Here is a 16215-nt window from a genome sequence, read left to right as displayed (position 1 = left end):
ATTTGAGCTACTATTTTAGTTGATAAGGTAAATACACAAACCTATAGTTCTATGTGCTAACCATTACTATGAGACACTAAATGGTTGGCAGCGGTTTACAGGGATGTTGTTACAGCTTGTGTTAAACCAACAACGAGCATTATCTGACACTGGGCTGAAATTAGAGGTGACATTAACATCATAGCTTCTTTAAGTGATAAATGTTTTAACTGCTGCCGAGAATCAGTATTGCATTGTATGTATGTCTGTGTGTGTGAGAGAATATTAAAGCATGCTGACAAGCAGAGGCTTATGGGATAAACCTTCAACATTACAGCTGTCTTCACCAAATGAAAAATGACTCCTCTTTGAAAAAAAAACATGGAAATGATACGGAGCACAGCTGGAGTCATGCTGTGCACATCCATTAACACCTAGCTGCATGAAGAACACAAGCTGACAAGTGTAAATGCTAAGTAGCAAAAACACTAGTCGAGGCTGCTGATTCATATTTAAAATCACTGCGTATGCCGATTTACGCACAGCAACATTAAAGCCGTGTTGTGGACCTATCGATGAAATTTCAAAAATACTTGAAATTTCAGTACATTTTTCTTTAACTCATGTTTTTATTCTTGCCTATAGTAATTGGACCTCAAATGTTATTGATTTTACTTTCTTGGTAAATTGTTGACATTTCCCCTATTTTAAACCCAATTTGGTCCGTTTGAGTGAAATGTCTGAGTTATACATGTTTTAACAGTTTCTATTGCATTTATCAGTCCTATTTGAAGTTTTACATAATGATTTCAAAACTTCACTCATCATTCAAAAAGTAGGGGGGTGGATTAGATAAGTAGCATGCATAAAGCACAACACGCAAAAGTGGTAGTGGGATAGATTAGTTGGTGAGAGAGATAAGAACTGGTAACACAGATAATTACATTCATAGACTAATCTATGGGCAAAGTGGTAAAATAAGCTGTGCTCCAAAAACACACCAAGCTGCAAAATCCGAACAATAAAAAACACAAAGTCACACTCAACCTCTGTATACCTAAAAAAAAAGATTTTGCCAAATGCAAAATTATCTTGTATATATCAAGAAAATGAACCTATATCACTGAAAGGCTTTCTATTTCATAGTAAGAAGGGTGAACAGGCACAAAAGTACATACAGATTACCACTTATTTTCAAACTCAATTTCACTGACTTTCCTAAACTGAAGTGGATCTTCTGTCTTCAACTTCACCCTGTCACCTAACCTTGTTACTCACTGATGAGCTGCTTTCATGAGGTTAGTGCAGGTCCTCTGAGCTCGCCTCTTCTTGCTTGTCTTCTGCATCTCCAAAGCAGTCTGGAAACCTGGATCACCTCCCTCAAAGATCCAGTGATTACCAATAAAAATAAAGGATGGAAATAAGGGATGAAAAGACCCAAGACTGAAGAGCAAAATACGGGAATCATCCAAAAATGCAAAACCCCCAAAGGCCTCCACCATCCACAAAGTTCCAGCTGATATTTCTGTGCACTGAACACTGCTCTATGTGCAGCCAGTACAGTAATCTGAAGTGCTCTGACCTTCCTCCCTCTCTTTTTCCCTCCTCCCTCTGAGGCATGTCATACACACACACATTACCCCCTTCTCCCTGTATCACACAGATACGCTGAACCAGTGAAAGGAATTTTTACAATCGGAAATGCATGCCTTAATTAACAGTTCACCCACAAATGAAAAGCATCTATATTAACAACACATAAAACCTGTTACATGTTGCTTTGTATAGAGCAAACAGGTGAAAGCTGTCATTATTAGCTTTTGGATTAAAGTATAGCATGTACAACACATACTCCATTTAAATTCCTACATCGTTAGAACTGTATTTAGCTACTGGTAATGTTTTTTATTTCAGTCAGTGGGGGCAGCATCCAGGGTTAGCCCTCTTTTACAGGATGGCAGGAATTACTGGGTCACAAGTCAGAGCTTCTGAGTCTCCAGTTACACAAGACCGCTGATTCAGAGGTGGACTGGTGAAGTGTAGAGGGACAGTGACAGGAAAGATGAGTTGGACTGATGTAAGAAGATAGAGCAACACGTTAAAAGAAACAGGAGTGGTGTGTTTTGGGGAAGCGGGAGGGTGAAGGAGGGAACACCTCAAGATGATCAAAATGAGCATTAACCTAAAGACAGCAAATTTTCCAGTGGCTTTGGATGCCACTGTGGAAACTTTTGCTCTTGTTAATGTTTATTTTGCTTCTGCATCAGTCACAAATACTAATTTTTGCAAGTGAAGTCCCAAATATTGTTGGGACACAAAAGAGCAAAGAGGAGCAGTTGTCATAAGTAGATGCTTACCAATACAGACAGACACTGTATTGATTTAATAATGCACTTCTGTAAAGCTGGGGGCTTTAAGGGACACAAGCCCCTCTTACAGTGCCTGTTCCAGCTGGCTGTCCACCACAGGAGGTAGAAACAGTACCTAAACGGTGTCTGTGTAAACAGGACAGCCGGCAGGAGGGGAGCATTCGCAGGATGGTTGTGATGTTTGGACAATGTGCTATGTGCGCTCTTCATAGATAAAATAGGGTAAAATCAGTGGAGAGTCCCTGTAAAAAGCTCACCAGCAACACATTTTATCACTTACCACTAGTGGTATCTAGGCATGAAGATAGTTTGGGTGTATTTGCAAGAATTAAGATGAATGGAATTTGTTTAGGTCAATCAAGGCACTTAAAAAATTAATTCAGATATCTTTTTATGTGCCTTTTCAGAAACAATTTCCCAAATACAGTTGATAATCCACGTATAAAAAGTTCTTGTATTTCTTCAATAAAATGTAGCTGGAGTGAAAATATACAGTGAGGTCTGCCAGAGCAAACAGGACATTGTTTTTTCAAAGACATGCTGCTAGGCGAGTTTTTTTTTTTTTAAGGGCTTTGAGCAGCTCAAATTAAATTCCATTCATGTTCCCTGTCTTGGTCTAGCTGTCCAACATTCAGAGATGGATATCTCAAACCGAGACATGCAAAACCAGAAAGTTCTGTGTGACTCGACATCACTGGTGTTTAGAAAAACAGTTTGACATGTAATATGTTTGCTTTCATGACCCTTTCGTAGCAGGGGACAGCCAAAGGTCAGTGTGGCAGTCAAAGCAATGACAGGAGTCATTCCAATATGAAAACATGTCATTTTGGTGTACAAATGGAAAGAGTTGTGGCCCTAATCGGGGTTAAACTTTGCTGCTTTGAGGCACTATGTGACAGTTTAGTACGAAACTGGGATTGAGTTGCAGAGAAAACACCAAAAACCAAGAACAGACAATCAGAACCAGATCTTCACTCAGATATTAATTATATTATTATCAATAATAATCCGTTGTTTTCACAGGCAGTAGTAACAGAAATAATTGTGTAACATTTTTACTTTATACCCCTTAACTTAAAATAATAAAGAAACATTTTCTCAGAGGCCTCTACTTTTTAGATAATTACTAGTATAATTATGATGTACGTAAACAAGTGTTTGCTGTAAACTGGCCTGTGTGTGTGTGTGTGTGTGTGTGTCCTAGGGAAACAGCAGATTGACAGGTGTTGATTGATATGAGTAATCACGCTTCCATTTCTGCTCAGGCAAAAAATGCAAAACCCTGAGCAGCATGAAACTCCATCTGTGCCCATGAGTGTGTGTCAGCGTTTGTGCGTGTGTGAGGAGAAATGTGTAACTGAGCTTGGTCTAACATACACAAACGTCTTGACAACAGCCTAACTTTTTAACTCATTGACTCTCCTCTGCTCATTAACATCGCCTCAGATTAGCCACTCTATGAAACAAGCACCATTTTTTTACCTTCATTTATACCTAAAAAGTCAGAGATCCCTTACTCAGTCCATTTGAAACAAACAACAAATTCCACATGTTAATCATTGTTTTGTTTTTTTTAATATGTAACAAATCCCCCTCAAAAAGGTAAAATCTTAAACTATTAAAGGAACATAAATTGACGGCCACTTGGCGGCAACATAACAAGCTGTATAAACAATATTGATCTCTATATCAAAGCGTAAAATTGTTAAGATTTACATGCAAATAGTTGCCTATTTACACATCCAGGGAGCAGGCAAACACAGACGGAAGTGTAGACATGAACACATATAAACTAATAAATAATGTCATATCCGTTTACAGTTTGTTATGTACCTGTGTAAATTATTTATATGCTTATGAATGTTAAATTACTAAACCCATAAATAGAGGAAATACGTTTAGATAAAGATCTCCTTTTGTTTCCTCTCTTCTCTCACGGTTACACCTAGTTTACTCATTTCAAATGGGTCTTACCCTAAACAGCACGACTGACATTTAAATGTGTCATCATTCATTTCCTCAGCACACAGTCTACCACAATGACCACATGACAAGCCCTGCTCAGGAAAAGCTGACTCTTACAATCCAGGAGTGACTCTAAGCAGACTTGTGTTGACAATTAAAAGCCTTTATTTTGTACCAACGATTCTGATGTGTAACTTTAGCTCCACTTTGTGGTAGATTTGATCAGCGCAGCTCACAGAAAATATTTTAAATCTAAAAGCATATAGGTTTCATTTCAACATTGAAACATTGCATTTCCAGAATTCAGAAAATTACATGTCACATAATTATAATAATAACACCACAGAATTTATTATAATAACAACACATAATTTCCTGCATTCTGGTGAATTTTAATGCACCAAGTTGTGTCGTTTCTGCATCAACTATACTGTTAATGTCTTTAATTTTGGCAAAATAAGTCCTCTCTTGATGTTTTAAATATTAGCCTGTGCTCTCATGGATAATGTTAAAAGGAGCAGTAAAGAGCAGTACAGCTGCTGTAGCCATAGCCTTAGATTGAAGCACTAAAGCAGCTGCAGTCTGAGCTCTAACCGCCACAGCCACAGATTCATGCAGCACAGCCAGGCAGAGCAGCTGCAGCTGTGCTCACACACAGTGGATGTTACCATCAGTGCTCGGCCTTTTGAAAGGAGGAATGAGCATTAGAGTGTTCAAGGAATAAGTCCAACATGAGTTCGCTTTTTACCACTCACGGTTCCCTCATCTCAAAGGGTTTTTTTAAATTTCTTTCACGTTTTGTTCTAGGTCTTGTAAATACCCAACTCATGAATTTGAAAGCTTTTATGGTATCACTATCATCTTTCATTATGTCATGACTTGGTTAATGACATCACCTTATTGTTCAACTCAGCGTTCCTGCTGGACACTCTGTTTTATTTTTATGTCACATACACGTATTGGTCTGGTTAAAGCAAACGAAGGCGAGGTGTACACACACCCAAATAGTTAAAGCTACCACAACATTTTCTCACAGATCCACTGGTTTCTGGCACTACAGTTGTAATCGTTTAAGCCAAGGAAATCGATCATTGTACGAAGGTCACCACAGTCTTCTCCTCCATATGCATCATCAGGCTGCCCAAGGGCCCACTGCAACCTGCAGACAGACAGACAGACAGACAGCTGGAACACTATTCAAATGATCATGACAGTAGCACAGTTTGACCGCTAGTTAGTTGCAGATTTTTTAAAATATGCATATTTTTATTTTTCATTTGCTAATTATGTAAGGTCTCCATTAATGATGGAATATGTGAAGGTATGACTTTACGCTGAACCCAACAGAAAGTTTGTCATTTTTTAACTGAATGTGCAAGTTTTTGCAAATTACAGTGGTCTACTTAACAAACTGCTCCTGAGGATATCACTCAGCCAACTTCATATTTTGTCTGTGCCATCTTAAAGCTTTTGAGATTAAAATCATTTCAGACAGGAACCACCTCAATTGTGCCTAGCCTTGAGACTTCAATGACGATGTTTTATCGGGAAAATTTTGAGTTTTTGTTGAAGCACCATCGACTGACATGAAGTCAGCTTCATGTGACAAAAAATCATCCAGTATATACTAAATTTACATGGTGCATTATACACTTGCACACACTTGTTCATATACACAACATGATATTAAATTAGTGTGTGTTGTCTAGCACCACATAGTGAACACAGGAAGTGGTACACAATTTGCAATGTCGGTCACTCTGTGTGCAGAGTCCGACTTTCACAGATATACCAATTTGACGCTGCTTGGAGCTTTAATTTATCGTTATAATGCAACGATTTAACAACGCACATATTTGCACAGTATAGATACCCATGTGTGTATCAAAATCTCACCCAGCTTTGTTCACTGGTGTTCCATCCACCCAGATCCAAGTTCCTTCCTTCTCTCTGTCAGTCATACCAACCCACGCTGCTGCAGTGAATCCAGTGAGGAACGCCTGTCAAAAACCAACAGTCTCATAAACAGCAGGCTACAGTATCACACACAGGTCATTCAAATGTTTCTGTGTCATCCCACACAGTATTTGTAGCAATTCAGTTTATTAATGAGACATTCTCCCAGGCTATTCATTTACGATACAGTTTTGAGGGTCTCAAATAATGAGTCTGTATAATGCAGCGGTGTACGGGAATATGAAGGTACCTGTTCCTGTCTGCTGTTGATGACGACCAGGTCAGCGTCTCTCCGCAGGCAGTACTGCCGGCTGTCGTCCCAGCTCCTTCCTCTCTGCGAGGAGATGAAATAACAACTGGAGCCAAACATCAGCCAGCCCTTGGGGCAGGTTTCTTCCTCTGTGGTTTCACCTCAACACAAAAGCAACACAGACATCATGTCCCAACATTACATTTCACAACACAGAACATATAGAACAGAACAGCCTCGTGATGCAACAGAGAACAGGATGCTGCGAAACACAAATCACAAAACTTTGGAAGCTAATGTAGATTCATGTAGGTGAAATCTGTGGCTGACTTACACTTTAAAACAGGTTTTATTTATTTTACAAAATAGTTTTTGCACTACTCCTGGAAAGACATGTTGATAGTTTAAAATATTTCAAATCTGAGAGCGCCACAAACTTAATTCTCTTGACCTTGAATTATAATGGTGGCAGACATCTCAAAACCAAATAAATCAAACTCCAAAAAACTAACTAAAATGATTTTACATCCAGTTTTAGTTCACTTTCATTTAACTAAAAAAACCTGCCTCTAATAAAGTGCACAGATTTTACATTAAGATTAACAATGACCCTTTTTGTACTGATTTTAATCAAAGATCCTAAAGCAGTCAATTATTTTGTTTTTGTCTCAGTTACTTTGCCAATCACCACGCTGACAATCATCACCAAATAAGCAAGAGTTACACATCCAACAGACACTGAGCGACATCAGCATGTATTTAGAGTTGTGTTTTTGTGCATCTCTCCTTTTATTGAACGCAAAAGGGCAGTACAAAATCAATAAAAAAACAGGGTACTGATAGGCAGTGCTTACATGGGGATAGATGGAAACAGAAATGTAGACGAGACCAGACAAACAAAACAAAAATACAAAGAAATGATCAAGCATGATGGTATTCTTACTGTTACTGGTTATTTTACTATGGTATGAGTGGCAATATAAATCAATTACCACACTCTCCCTGTCTAAATAAAATCACATTACATCTGATGAATCTAAGTCCAATATTCAGTCTCATCCAGACCTAGTTTCGTCTCCACGACAACCTGAGGGAAACATCTGTCTCTATAGCTGTTGCGTTCACCAGCTTGTCTCTGACTCGTCTTTCTGCTGTTTGGTGCTGAGCAGGCAGTGCGAGAAGTGAGAGTGAACAAAAAAAAGAACAGTTAAGAGGCAGTAAAAGTGAAGCAGTGAGCTGAAGGCTGCAGAGAGCTGAAGTCAAGTGTCTGTGCACCTACCTGCATCAGTGGGTTCAGTCAGAGCAAGTCTCAGAGTGACGTTGAGAATCGCTTGAAGAATACACAGCAGGCCAAAGCTCAGCAGAACCACGCTGAGATGTCTGAGCTCTGTACACAAAACACACACACACACACACACACACACACACACACACAATGTTAATGTTCTTATGCTGTATATGATATTGACATATAGAACAGCAAAAGCACAACAGCACTTGAATAACCTCCAAGATCTTTGATTACTTACTTGGTTTTTGAGTCTTCTCTGCAGCAGCATCCTCGGATTCAGGTTTGGGGAATTGCTGATACTCGCCAACTTCAAAAGCGACACGAGATTCATTTGAATTAAAGAACACGGCCATTATGAAGCAGCTGCGGTGAGAGAGTGTTTCAGGTTTCACACTGTGCAGCGCTTTTAAGACTTACACCTTTTCCTGTCGGTCAATGGCCTTCCTGTCTTGTGTAGAGGAAGTATCGTGCCATCAAATGTTTCCTATAGCCTAGAGGCAGTTGAGACTGGATGATTCTTTGTCTCATTAATGTGTTCAAAGTTATTTAGTTTATATATTAATGAACATAATGAACACGAGAAAAAGCCAGTGTGAGAATATTTTCTGGTTTCTGAGGGTCTGGTTTGGTTTTGAGTTAATGAAGGATCTTAAAAAAATAAATAAATAGATTTTTTTTTTTTTTTTTTTACAAAATACGGTAGTACTGTTTACATTTTGTTTGCAAAATTAAAACATCACCGCTGAACTTAAACTACAAAAATTTAAATGATTCCATGATTAGCCAGTCAAATCAAATCGTGATGTTATTCTAGATTCCCTGACTGCAGATCAGCTGTTGCCTAATTCTTTAGCATTTAAATCTAAACCAAGGATAAAATATAATCTCAGGTAGGACAGAAAAATTTGAAAAGGAAAAGTCTGCTTCACAAAGCATCTAAAAAAAGTCACTCATTTATTTGTTTTGTGTCTTAGTTTTGTGTGAAGAAATGTCCTGTTAAGCAAATGTTGTGGAGCAGCGTAAACGCAGCAGCAGCTTTACACAACAGCATGACAGAAACATGTTAGACAACAGAAATGTAGCTCAAACTGCTGATGTCAGTCTTACACAGAGACATTTATTTCCCATCGACACGGCTCATCAAACGGGAAAATACTGATATTTACAAAGCATTCTGGTAAAAAATACAGTCCATATACAATATCACATATGAGTGACAATGACTTTCACATTCTGACAGGACAGTTGATTACTTTCAACAAATGCCACTGCAAAGTCCTTGAAGGTCTGAAAACATGTAGCTTCATCTGAATCCAAACTGAACAGTTCTTTCATAGTCTATTTTTTCAGACCACAAAACCATCACATTTTCGTCCATTGTTTGCAGACATGATGACTCTATGAGGGCAACAAGAACTAACAGATGACACTGGGAAAGGTTTTAAGTACAAAGCCTTAGTGGAGAATTGAAAATATAGCAGTAATTATCATAATTAGTAGAAAGGTGTTCAAATCGGTAATCAAAACAAACTTTTTCTAAACTGCTTTTTACGTGTGATTAATATTGCATGTATTCGATTTTAAACAGTACAGTCTGATGCATGGCAGAGTAGCAGGCTTGGGAATGAGTTTGAACTCAAATATACAAGCATGTATTCAGGTACACTCAGGGCACGCTACTCACAGGCGTACGTGCATTTGTACTGTAGCACTTTAGTGAAAATGCACGTTTGGAAAGTTCATACGACTGGATAAATTAGAATGGCAATGGATGGCAGCCTGTTGCTTCTCCAGTATTTCAGTGTGTGTGTGTGTGTGCGAACAAGGCGTAAGGCTGAATTCATACCAAATTCAGCAGTCGAAGAAGATAAAAACAAAACAAATTTTGGTGGGTCAGGATTTTTTGTTTGTATGTGCGCACACGTGTCGTTTTGTGGCAGTAAAGACATGACAGTATTGATACCGAAAAGGAATTCTACAGACCTTTTAAGCCAGCATAAAGAAACGTCTTGGAGAGAAAAACTCTGCTGCTGGGATGATAAGACTGGCTTTCTGTGGCATTTGATTGGAAAAAAAAAGTCATATTGACTTGGAATATTACAAATAAAAATATCAATTTAATCAGGGACTACTTTCCCTCAGGAGATCTACATGGTAAACAAGTCTGTACCAGTGAGAAAAATAAAATAATAATCAAAACTTAAAACACTGCAGTGACTTAATATGTGGTTTGTCACTGTATATCACTGGGTTTTATCAGCTATATAAATTTGAATTCATAATCAATGATTTTTCAGCCTAATTAGCACTGCTTACAAGCAGAGCCAGTGATTGACACAGAGATAATAAGTCCAGCTGTCCTGTATGACAGTCGACAAAGAAATGACACATTCCTCCAACAAGAATAAACCAAAACATCAACTCACCAGCAGGAGCTCTGGTTAGTGTGTACGTGTACAGAGGGCTTCACTGAGGAGGAGGTGGGGGTGGAGGAGGCGGAGGAGGAGGAGGGAGGTCGGCGAAGGGGATAGAGTTTGGTGGCCAGAGATGAGAGGAGAAAGATGGATTGAAGTAAGAAGGAGGAGGAGGAGGAGGTGGGGGATACAGAGGGAAGTTGGGTGGAGGGAAAAGGTGAGGAGGCGGAGGGTAAGGGCAGGGAGGGGGGAGGTACATGGGAGGGACATTTGTGTGTCCAGGAGGTGGGTGTGGGTGTCTGGGTGGAGGGGGTGTGTGGCTGAAAGGTGGGTGTTTATTCCTCGGGTTCTGGTGCCTGTGTGGATTTCCTGCGTGCCTTGGTTGGAAACCCCGGACGTTACGCTGCTGTTGCAAGGTGTTATGGGTAACGTTGGCAGGATTATCTGGAGGAAAAAAACAAAAAAAGATTAAGCAAAATTAGAAATACATGGATGTCTATCATATTCTGCAGGATGGTTAATTATTTTCAACTTTCATTCAGATGGTTACACCACAACACAATCAAAAAATATTAGTTACTGTCTTTAATCTGGAGTGCAGAATATACTTCCTGTTTATGTGTGCAAATACCTGTACTGTTGTTGTCCCTCTTCTTTTTGTTTTTCCCTTTCCTCTTGGCTTCCTGCTCTTTCTCATCATCACTATAATCTAAAGCCTGGAGAGATAAGAGAGACAGACAAATAATAAAGTAAACAGAGCAGTTTTTTGAAAGTGGTGGAGGCTTTACATATAAAGTTTACAGATAATGAGACATTGAGACAGATAATCAGTGAAAAAAATTATATTCTTGTTCCGTTTACGTTCCTGTCTATGTGCTTACCTCCTCTGGTGGTTCTTGGTCATTCTTCCAAGAGGCATCGGATCCTTTTATGCTAAAAGAAAAGCATTTTCACTTTAATACTCGAGTCAGAAGTTTGGTCAGAACAAACTTCACTTCATCAGATCAACAGGGATTCTCTAATAAACCTTCTCCTGCCAAGTAAATGTGCTCCTAAAGTGAAGAAATTCTTAAGCACACAAAAAAATTTAGAAGCTCAGTGAAAAAATGTTCAAGTCCTAATATCTGGGGCATCTGATAAGTCTTTGCAGCAAAGGTCCAAACCTCATAGTGTCAAAAATTGCATCCTATAGCTTGCCCCTCTGTCCTTTTAATGAAATCAACATGCATTTCCAAATCATTACAACAATACCTAATATCTGCTTTCAAAGTAGGTCACTTTTAACATACAGACACATCTTTACCATAAATAAAATTAGTCCAAGTACAATAAATCTTAAAAGAAAAAAAGACTGAATCTGAACCTGGAATGTAGATCTCTTATCAAATGTGATTCCTCTTTTGCAAATAAAATAAATAACTAATCATTACATTTGTCTGACTTTAATGTCGGCGTGTACTTACAGTTTGAGCTGTTGTGTGAGGATGACTCTTGTGTACTCTTTGATGGTCGGTGCGTAATACACCGTCACTCCCTCCTTCAGCCCCTTGCTGCTTATCTGGTCCAAGGAGTTAAAACGCAAAATATACAGCGGGCTTGTCACTGGGCCAAACACCTCGAACACCTGCAACACAAAACATCAAAAAGTCACAGGATGCAAACAAACTGATTAGATTAAACACTGGGTCCGCTCCATTTCCGTTCCTCAGTACAACTGTGTGTGTGTCGTGTAATCTGTTAGTCAATTGCAAATTGACAAAACAAACAAAAATATTGGCCTACAGGCGAAAGCCTTGGTTGACTGCACATCCGTGACAATGGACATCCTTTAACCTCTCTCACTGTGCTACGTGGGACCACCATGTTAAAGCCACAACCAAAGATGTCACCACATTTCTGTCACTATGGCTACCTTTTGTCTAAGACAGCCCAAAATCGCACAGTGTATACCGGGCTTTACACAAGACCCGATCAGACAGTGGTTAAGACAAAAACAGGCCCCTGCTGGTTCACACCCACCTTGCCAACTGCAAGCCTGTCAGATGTAAAGATGATGCTGTCATCAGTCAGAGGGGGCGTGTCTTTCAGAGACTGGATGACAACTGCAGACACAGATAGTTTGGTGTGTTTCCAGTTCTTTAACAATCAGACAGTATAAGTTGCAGTGTGACCTGAGCATGAACGTGTGTATATTTACCAAGTTGCTGTATAATGCTAGAGATGGTTCCTATAGGCTGCAGCTCTGCATCTTCTGGTAACAACACGCACACCTCCTCCACTGCTGGCAGCTCCTACACACAAACACAACATCAGCTTCTGGTCTGATGGTATCAAAGCACATTCATTTGTAGGATTTAGAAAATGATGGGAAAACAAATAAAGTGCACAATAACATGTTTATTAAGCTGCTTCTGCATTCTCTGGCAGCTCGTGGTGACTGTTCAGAACTTACAAATGAGAATTGAACAATACGAGTGTGTGGAAGAGGAAAATAACCTTGACACTGGAGGGCGACTGCTTTTCTTCTAATTTGCTCATAGCTAATAAGTTCATCCTTGAGTTACACATTATTGTCTTTCTCTTCAGCATAAAGTAAAACAGGAACTCCAGAAGACAAAGTAAAAGCCTCCATTTGACTCTTCAAACAAACAATCACAGACTGACCTCGAGCAGAACTTCATCTCTAGTTTTGATTGGAGCTGGTTGGCTGAAACCCTCGTCATCATCATCATCCTCAAAAATGGGGGCAGAGGGAGAAGACGAGGATGAGGAGGACGATGAAGAGGAGGAGGAGGAAGACGAGCTGTCACTGAGGACAGGAAATGAGGAGCATCAGAGTCTGTTTTTTGTTTCCATTCTCGTACTGCTTCCTGATCATAACTTTTCTGGCATTCTGCTGTGTGTCTGTGTGTGAGTGTGTGTGTGTGTGTGTGTGTGTGTGTGTGTGAATACCTGTCTGAATCCTCTGAATCATCATCATCACAGTCCTCTGGTCTACATACAGTGTCTGAAGAAAGCATTGCTCCTGTTGACTCTGGATGTGTTTGTGTATTTGAAGATGTCTCTGCGTCGGTGGGGGTTACATTTAGATTTTCTAGTTGCGTTGTCATTGTGACCTCCATCTCCTCTTCTTCTTCCTCTTCCTTGGGCTCTGGCAACGTCTGTCCATCCTCCTCTGATAATTTTTCAGCCATCTGGAATGAACATACACTTTGAACCTCTGAAGGCATATCTTCAGGTAACACATGGAATAAAGGGATTCACAAAACAACCTTTTATTTTAGTCTAAACATTTGGTTTGTGTCTTTTACCAATTTGTCAACTGGCTAAGCTTATTTATCCCTGCCAGAGTCACTAATGCTGTTAAATTATAATCAGACTTACAAAACTTAATCTTAAATTGGCATTATTGTCTTACAGGCTGTCGGAGGGTAGCAGACACTTACATTTATGACTTTGCTAAACCTTTTGATTTGTGGCTTTATTTAAGACAAAATTTGAGACAAATCATGTTTTTTTTCTACAAGCATTTCAGCTAAGTAAAATACAAAGTCCCGTGCAGAAGTAGACTTTATGTATAAATATTCATTCAGGTAAATATTTTGAGATAAAATATTAAGAGATAAGTGCAGGTAATAAGTCAAAAGATAGTATGGGGTTCAGAGGTAGGTTTAAAGAGTTGTAAAATCAGAAATATACTTACTTAAAATGGACTTACATGCAGAAAAGAATAATCATTTTGACAAAAATGCATTATAATAGGGAGAAATCAAATAGATCGTTTACTGCGATTAAGACCTCACCAATTCACATTTAAACCCGCGTAACGACTTACAAGCCCTAATATGTATAAAAACTGAGTTTCAGACTTTTTAAGGACCTGCAGACTCTCTGTCTTTGAGTGATTAAAGTTAACAAATGAAGCAAGAGTCGATAAAGAATGATGTTCAATATATTTTAAGGTCATAGAATAAATGGCATCTTGAGCTTGAATATGTCACTTATTGATAAAATAGTGTTAAATAAACGTGTTTCGCTTGGAGTTATGTGACTAAATACCCTTAACACGAGGGCGAAACTGTAGACTTTAACAGTTTTCTCGATATCTTACAAAACAAACGCATGACAACATCGAAATTAATCTCTGTACAAATCCACGAATCACACAACTAGTGGATATGCAGGTTAAAATTACAGTGCGGACAAAATAAAACAAAGTAAAGCTTTTAGTGTAACGTTGGCTATATACATCCACGCTAGCGGCACTCGGCTAACTAGCTAACAGGCTAACCAGGGCTAACAGCGTTGAAATTAAGAAACGAAGCGGACTAAATAGTCGCGGGGAAGCGTAGCGCCTGAATCTCCTTTAGGAAGAACTCCACAAGCAACCTGACAACAAGGTAACAATGAGTTTTTATGAGTAATACCTGTTTGTTGTTGAGGCTACTAAGCCGGTGTTGTGAAGAACCTCATGCAGCTCCCGAACAGCGTGAATACCACCACGATGAGCCAATTACTTCCGCTATCAAACTTCAAAATAATAATTGTTCTTTCTCAAAATCAGTGTTAAAGTAACAAAAATCATCATCAGATAGATATCAACATACAGTACAATGAAAATTACATAATGCAAAGGGGAATTTAATTTTGTTTAGCCTATATAAATCGCATACAATAAGCTGAAATAATACACGCATTCAGTGGGTGTAGGCAGTCATATGACAATAACAAAATATGCCTTAAGTGTTATCAAAATCTAAGAATCATATCACATTGTAATGTACTAAATATTACTTAATTACGCATTGAAAGGAACTGTAACATGTATATCAAATGAACTAGGCTATATTGCAGACCAACTTAGTCCTACAGTTTATTCTGAAGGTGAAATTCTTGAATTCCGGTGGTAGTCGTTTCTCTCTCCGTTACTTTACGCAGCTGGAAAAAAATCCAACCCAAAACGTGGGGTTATGTTTTTCCGGGTGTGCGCATGGCTGTCTAAAAACAACTGAGAGACACATTTCTGTAAATATAAATAAATTATAGTAAATATAAATAAAAGTAAAATAAAGTAAAAATAAATAAATAAATAAATACATTAAAACGCCCTCATAGGCCACACTGATATGTGCGATAGTAAACAGGAGTGTTTATAGTTTTTATTGTTCCTGTGAAATAGGCTAGTGGTATTTTTACTTTATTTAGTATCTTATCTTATCTTATTATTATTATTATCATTATTATTATTATTGTTATTATTATTATTAACAATTTATTATTATTGTTATTATTATTATTATTATTATTATTATTATTAGTAGTAGTAGTAGTAGTAGTAGAATGGTGGTGTAGTATTAAGTGTAAAAACACACGTGCATTTATGTCCAAACACAGTAACCAGGATTGCTGATGGTTTACTCTGTTGAGGTCTTACTACTAAATCACGTAAAAAAAAATTTTTTAAAAAGCCTACACTTATGCATATCTTTTATTAACAACAACTAGTCCTCTTCTCATTGGCTGGATCTGATGAGTGACCTTGAGTCCACAGAGGCAAGGGACAGAGGCAACTACTCTGCCACAATTCTGATAATGCAAAACGATCAGATTTACTGATCTTCTTAAAGGTGTTCTTGGTGGAATGAACGACGGGTCAAAGACTACTCTGGACAAATGTAAACCAAAAATGATCCAATTTATATATTTTTCCCTCAATGTGCTATTTCACACAAAACAAGCGATAATCCAAAATAATCTCACTGGGCTATCTTCTCTTCATTTTAGTGTTATACTGTTCAGTCAATCAGTCAGTCTATGTGATTACACAACAATGACAGTGGAACAGTTGCAAGCAATGAAAAAGGCCTACTTGTTCTCAGGCTCCCTAAGGCAATGCTAATATAATCTATAAAAGGAAAAAAGTAATAATGACAATCACAGATATAGACATGAAACACAATATAGTGAGTTAAAATACAAATTAAAAATAGC

At 38.4% G+C, this 16215-nt stretch overlaps 3 protein-coding genes across 4 annotated transcripts in view; all 3 read right to left on the bottom strand.

The window, feature by feature from the left end:
* Positions 1-1480, bottom strand: part of LOC121941807 (uncharacterized) — a 33450-nt gene extending 31970 nt beyond the window's left edge. For both annotated transcript variants that reach the window (XM_042484683.2, XM_088073316.1), the window contains exon 1: positions 1258-1480. In XM_042484683.2, coding sequence (XP_042340617.2) covers positions 1258-1325 — 68 coding nt within the window. In that variant the 5' untranslated portion in view covers positions 1326-1480. The remainder of the gene's footprint in view (positions 1-1257) is intronic.
* A 2424-nt stretch (positions 1481-3904) lies between these two features.
* Positions 3905-8760, bottom strand: LOC121942695 (asialoglycoprotein receptor 2-like). The gene is made up of 5 exons (XM_042485974.2): positions 8049-8760; positions 7799-7906; positions 6520-6680; positions 6210-6313; positions 3905-5472 (listed from the first exon to the last, which is right to left on the bottom strand). Exons 1-5 carry the CDS (start codon positions 8161-8163, stop codon positions 5328-5330), a joined length of 633 nt encoding a protein of 210 aa, XP_042341908.1. The 5' UTR covers positions 8164-8760; the 3' UTR covers positions 3905-5327.
* A 145-nt stretch (positions 8761-8905) lies between these two features.
* On the bottom strand, positions 8906-14794 carry LOC121942158 (uncharacterized). The gene is made up of 9 exons (XM_042485285.2): positions 14652-14794; positions 13177-13418; positions 12889-13033; positions 12422-12515; positions 12244-12326; positions 11688-11848; positions 11106-11157; positions 10856-10940; positions 8906-10668 (listed from the first exon to the last, which is right to left on the bottom strand). The coding sequence occupies exons 2-9, from the start codon at positions 13416-13418 to the stop codon at positions 10277-10279; spliced, it is 1254 nt and encodes a 417-aa protein (XP_042341219.2). The 5' UTR covers positions 14652-14794; the 3' UTR covers positions 8906-10276.
* Between the last annotated feature and the right edge of the window lie 1421 nt (positions 14795-16215).

This window comes from Plectropomus leopardus, chromosome 3, assembly GCF_026936395.1.
Source record: "Plectropomus leopardus strain MGB_pleo_1.0 chromosome 3, ASM2693639v1, whole genome shotgun sequence".
Taxonomy (NCBI): Eukaryota; Metazoa; Chordata; class Actinopteri; order Perciformes; family Serranidae; genus Plectropomus; species Plectropomus leopardus.
This window is presented reverse-complemented; position numbering and strand designations above follow the sequence as displayed.